At 39.0% G+C, this 6,477-nt stretch overlaps 1 protein-coding gene across 1 annotated transcript in view; it reads left to right on the plus strand.

Annotated features, from left to right (window-relative positions):
• LOC147231582 (cadherin-18) overlaps positions 1-6,028 on the plus strand; it is a 181,252-nt gene extending 175,224 nt beyond the window's left edge. Inside the window, exon 12 of the mRNA XM_086150469.1 lies at positions 5,189-6,028. Within this exon, the coding sequence (XP_086006595.1) occupies positions 5,189-5,694 (506 nt within the window). The 3' untranslated portion in view covers positions 5,695-6,028. The remainder of the gene's footprint in view (positions 1-5,188) is intronic.
• The last annotated feature ends 449 nt before the right edge of the window (positions 6,029-6,477 follow it).

Consider the following 6,477-nt stretch of genomic DNA (forward strand, 5'->3'; position numbering starts at 1 on the left):
TGTTTTTTTATACCATTTTGTTGTCCTTTCTTATCCTTGTTGTTGTTATTCTCTCTGCTATCTATTTATTTGTGGATGTATTTTAAGAATAAGAATAAGAACAACTTTATTTATCCCGAAGGAAATTGCTGTGCCAGAGTTTCAAGTAAAACATAACAATAATAAATAATAGTAAGAAATTGTATAAACAGTATAAAAAAAAGGGATGAGAATAAGAAATACAAATAAAACTATAAAGTGTCTAAGTAACAAGTCAAGGCTATAAGGTGTCTTAAAGTCTCAATATTTTGTCTTCTAACTTTCTCTCTATTTACATTTATATTCACATTTATTGATACTATAACTGTACAACCGAATAGACATCATGTATTTTGCTATTTTTGAATTGTCTTATTTATATTTATACTCACATGAATGGTTAAGATAAGATATACCGCATAAAGGAAATTATTTTGTCACAGCAGTTTAACACTTATTGATATCATCATAGTTGTGTTGATGAGAAAAAAAAAAATTCCCTGATGGGGATCAATAAAGTTTATCTTATCTTATCCATAAAAAATAGACAACAAAATAAACAACAACAACAAGGATAAAAATAAGCAACAGAATGTAGAGAAGGAAAAAAAAACAAAAAAAAGGGTGAAAGGGTAAGAACAGACATCTATGTATTTTGTCATCTATTAATCATCTTTTATTTATATTCATATTCGTATTTATTGCTATTGATGTCGTCATATTTGTGCTGCTGTGACAAAAGAATTTCCCCGCTGGGGATCAATTAGGTTATTATCATATCTTTTCCAAGCAAAAAAAAAAAAAAAAAAAAATCCCAACCAAAATAAAAAACAAGAATAAAAATATACAGAATGGGGAGGGAAAAAACAGCAAGAAAATAAAAATAAACCAAAAATGAAACAACCAAAATAAATAAATAACCAAATTGTAGATATCCATGTCTTTTGCTATCTTTGAATTGTGTTTTATTTATATTTACTCATATTGATATTTATATCCATAGTCATTTACTGTTATTGGTATTGTCTTAGTTTCACTGCTGTGAATAAATAATTTCCCCGATGGGGATCCATAAAGTATGTCTTATATTATCTTTTCCACAAAAAATAGACGGCAAAATAAACAACAAAAAGGATAAAAATATACAAACTTGAGAAAAAAAAAACGGAAAAAAAAACAAAAAAAAGCAAGTGTGAAAATAAACAAGCAAACAAACAATAGACATCCATGTGTTTTGCAATCTTTGCTATCTCTATATTCATACTCATATTTATTCTCATATTTATTGTTATTGATATTGTTATGGTTGCACTGCTCTGACATGTGAATTTACCCGATGGGGATCAATAAATTATATCTTATCTATTTTATCAAATCCACAAAAAAATAGACAGCAAAATAAACAACCACAAGGATAAAAACAGACAAGAGAATGGACAGAAAAAAATAAACAACAAAAAAAAATGCAAGGGTGAAAATGGACATCTAGGTTTTGTGCTATTTTTTAATAATCTTTTATTTATCTTCATACTCACATTTATTTTTATTGGTATTGTCACAGTTGCGGCACTTTACAATTAAATTTTCCCGATGGAGACCAATAAAGTATATCTCATCTTATCAACAACAAGGATACAGACAGACAAGAGAGTTAGAAAATGATTCGTGTGATTGGGTGAGGTCATAGAGGTCACGAGGTCATGGAGGTCATGAGGTCACGGAGGTCGCGGAGGTCATGAGGTCATGGTCACTTAGATTGCGTCCAGACTGCTGTTGTCAGTCTGATAAGCAAAAAAGAACGTCGGAAAGTTAAATGAAGATTGGTCGCCCAGTCCTGGTCACCCAGGATCTGCCAATCACAGGCGGGCCCTGGACTCTCTCGTCCAATCACAGTGAAGATTGGCTCTAGCAAGCCCAGGTTGGGCGCTTTAGATAACGAATGAATGTTTTAAAAGATAGAGATTCGGACAAAAACTGTGTGCGAGGAGATGCAATGTAAGTTAATTAAAAAAAAAAAAAAAAAATCGCCCGGAGTCAGTGTTTTATATTTAATGACGCTCAGGTTGTTTACACAAACCTCTGTGAGGTTTTACACTGGCGGCAAATTACAGCTGCTCAGAGCTGGCAAGTAAATAAACTTCATCTCCAATTCTCAGTTGTGCTTTCTTTTCTGTTTTTTTTTTTTTTTTTTAATCAAGTGGATTTTGAAGGACGTCTTATAAATTTAGGAAACTGTGTTAAAAAATCCAATATGTTCCTTATTTACTTTTAATTTCCTGTTCAAGAGGAAACATTAAATGACTAGAAGGAAACTATTGTTTATATCAAACTTCAGCTCTGGCTATCCAAGCGGTTGACAACACGTCCGTCACAGTGGAATTCTCTGTCGGCCGAAGATCCATTATCTTTTTTTTGGCTAATATGAAATAATGACCCTCCTATTTTTAAGAGGCGCTGCTTTAAAAATGTAACAACCGGCGCAATTTGAAAGAGCTACGAGTTACCGTCTTTATCGTGAATCAAGGAGTCGGTTGGACGATGTTGCACGTCATCGTTCGAAAATTCCCAAATTGAAGAAAATAAAATACTCTCATAAATACATAAACAGAGTCATGACACATCCCAGACAATGACGTGTCAACCCTTTCCCGTTACTTTTTCTCACAAGGCGCTAACAGATAATTGCACAAGATATTCCACTCCATATGCCGGTTCAGCTTTCTTTCCGACGATCCCTTTTTTTTTTAATTTCTTTTTTTTTTTTTTTTTTTTACTTGACATCGGGGTAAATTCGCTCCGCGGATGATGCTGATGATAATGCGCCTGTTGTGATAAACCCAACAGCTTGCATTTAAGGCGTCATCGCTGCCGAGCTAATGCCGGCTGAAGCGTGTTATTGATTTACAGCTCCTCAACGCTCGGCTAGTTTTACAGTCCTGATAGAAAATCAGATAAATATGCACATAAAATCAGTGTTTGTTTACGACGCACAACATGTTTGTCTGTCAGAAGCGATGAATTAACAAATAACAAAAGGCGCGCGAGGATTGGAATTAGCATAAAAAACATGGCTGAGCATTGTTACCACAATGAGCCGTACTGATGTTTTTCTATGGTTTGTTAATTCGATTGCGTGAAAGGCTTTTTTTTTTTTTTTTTTGTTTTTGTTTTCCGACAGTATTCATCTTTCTCCTCATTTGAAGTGGAATCGCTGTGTTCTAACGCTCGTACTTTTTGGTTGGCTGCTTGTCTTTTTTTCTTTTTGTTATTGTCTTTACGGGCGTCACGGCGAAACATCGGTTAAAGCCGTCGCCTCGCGGCAGGAAGGGCTCGGCTCGGATTCCTTTCTTTGCGAAGCCTCCACGTTCTGCTCAGGTCCCTCCTGAAGACCAAAACCATGCAGGGCGTTCATTGGAAAACCTACAATTGTTAATTTTGGGATGTCTCTGTATGACATGTGAAATACGGAGTGAATGAATGAGATGATAACGTGTGAACGAGTGAATATTTGGGTGTCTCTATATGACAGAGTGTGTGTGTGTGTGTGTGTGTGTGTGTGTGAGACTATGACGATGACTAAAGGGAGTGGATGCTTGCATGGTTCCACATCGTGTGTCAATGAATGAATGAATCAATCAATTTGTGACATGAATGAGAGAAGTGGTTTGGACGTCTCGATGTGACGTGTGAATGAATGAATGAATGAATAAATGAATGAATGAATGAATGAACCTCTATGTGGGAGTGAGGAAGTGAAGTGTCCATCTACATCACCAAGCCATGAGAGAAAACATGCGTATAACTATGAATGAATGAATGAACGAGTAAAAGGTGAATAAACCTGTATGACGTGCTAATGAGAGATGCATCTTTGCGACTTAGCAATGAGCGAGTGAACGCGAGCATGACTATGAATGAATGAATGAATGAGGGAGTGGATCTTTGCATGACTACAAAACGCGTGAATAAATTGATTTCTTTGACGTGGGAACAAGGCAGTTAATATGTTTATGACTGACATATGAATGAATGAATGAATGAATGGTTGTTCGTCTATGTGACGTGTGAATGAGAGGGTGAATGTTTTATAGTTCCATCCGCTATGTAGCTTTGCGATTGGTTGGCAAAAATAAGGGAGTGAACGTGAGTGAATGAATACACGAGGGAGTGCATTTTTGCATGACTACATGTTTTGTGAATGAATGAATGAATCTCTATGATGTAGAAATGAGGGGGTGAATGGTTTTATGATTCTATACGCTATATATAGCTTTGCGATTGGTTGGCAAATCCCAACTCTCGCCCCCCCACTCAGTGAATGAATGCATAGATGAATGAATGAATCCATCTGTGCAAATAAGACTGAACGGATAGGAGTCTCCATATGAGGTGAATGAGAGAGTGAAGGTTTGGACGTGTCTGCGTGACGTGTGAATATGGTTTCCATGACTACATCATGAGTAAATGGATGAGTGAATCCCTATGACGCGCAAATGAGGGAGTGAATGGTTTCATGTTTTCATGTGACATGGTGATGAATGAATGAGTGGATTTTTGCATGACTACATGTTGTGTGAATAAATGAATGAATGAATGAATGAATCAATGAATCAATCAATCGATGAGGTGGGAATGAGGGAGTGGAAGATGAGTGAACCTGTGGACGCCTGAATATTTCTGTGTACAAACAGTGTACAAATACATTAAGCCCAGAGGCAGAGATGTTTGTACCAGATTGTAGCTCATAGCTAATTTCCATCTGAAGTCCTGTACAATACAAATATAAAACTGTATAAAATAGACAATATATATAAAATATTCAGATAGGATACAATATATAAACAGGCAATAAAATATGTCTTTTGGAAATTGAAAGTGCTATTGTTGTGATATTGTTGTGATATTGTCATCTGGGGGCAAAATACCTGTCTGGCATTGTTAGCGTTAGCATGTTTGGTGCTCCAGAATCCAATTTTTTAACGGCCCGTGTAAAGGTGTGAAAATCAGTTATGTTCTTAAGATTGTCGTGTGACACGTGAATGAAAGGGTGAATGGTTTTATGATTCTGCACGCTACGTAGCTTTGTGATAGCACAACCCCTTCCTCAATGAATGAATGAACGCTATTGTTCACGCGGCAGATCGCTAACTTTTTTTTTCCCCCCCGGCAGCCATCGTGGTTCTCTTCATCACTCTGAGACGAAGCAAGAAGGAGCCGCTCATCATCTCCGAGGAGGACGTACGCGAGAACGTGGTCACCTACGACGACGAGGGCGGAGGCGAGGAGGACACGGAGGCCTTCGACATCATCGCCCTGCGTAACCCCGCCGCCGCCGAGGAGCTCAAGTTCCGCCGGGACGTCCGTCCGGAGGCGAGGCGGCTGTGCCGACCCGCCCGCAACCACCGCAGCCCGTCGGTAGAACTGGACGACGTGGACGTGCACGAGTTCATCAAGCAGAGACTGGCGGAGGCCGACATGGACACCAGCGTGCCGCCGTACGACTCCCTGCAGACCTACGCCTACGAGGGCCAGAGCTCGCCCACGGGGACCATCAGCCCGTTGGACTCTATGGGGACGCATTCGGAGCAGGATTACAACTACCTGGACGACTGGGGGCCCCAGTTCCAGAAACTGGCAGAACTCTACGCAGAGGCAGACTCCAATGTAACGACTTAGTGTTTGTCTTGTTTAAAAACCAAATCCGATTGAATTTTTTTTTTTTTTTTTTTTTTTTTTTTCCCGTGAATATAAACATTGAAAAAGCGCTGCGACGTTTCAAACTCTCACCGTCGAACTTAAAAAAGCGACAGCTTTCTTTTCTTTTCCATTTTATTTTATTTTTTTTTTTATCACTTTGGATCACAGGCCGTTTGTCGGGACGAAATTAAATCCGATTTTGAGATGGAAGTACGAGACGAAAGGGGGGAAAAAAAAAAAAAAAAAATTGAAAGTGATATTTTCCTTGTGTATATTTTTTATTGCTCAATAAAGTGAAGATATCCATACGACTGGATGTTACGTGAGAACGTGGCCTTCTTCCCTCAGAGCCGATGCGAAACATGCGTCGGCCGAGGCGGCGAGCGTTATTCAAGGGTACTCGTGTCCAATCTCGTCACGGCGAGTGGACCCCGGATGGTTTCCGGAGACGTTCCGCCTCTCGCCTTGGAGGCTCTTCGCTTCAGATCGACCGATCCGGGCGGAATGGGACGCCTACATGACCTGAGGACGGCCGACAACCATGACGGACACGGTTCGAGGTACCGGCGATCGTCCAAACAACGGATGCCGCGATAATACCGCGAGACCAACTCGTCTATCATTTATCCCATAACATAACTGTTATGTAAGCCGCTGGAGGTAATGCTATTTTTAAAATATCTTATTTATTAACTTCACTTTTTAGCGTCGTTTTAATTACGAGTGCAGCCCCCAATGGCTCAATGGCTATGTGAAGCCGTT

The sequence above is a fragment of the Fistularia commersonii genome, chromosome 8 (genome assembly GCF_037954325.1).
Source record: "Fistularia commersonii isolate RoL2024-O1a breed Wild chromosome 8, RoL_Fcom_v1.0, whole genome shotgun sequence".
Taxonomy (NCBI): domain Eukaryota; kingdom Metazoa; phylum Chordata; class Actinopteri; order Syngnathiformes; family Fistulariidae; genus Fistularia; species Fistularia commersonii.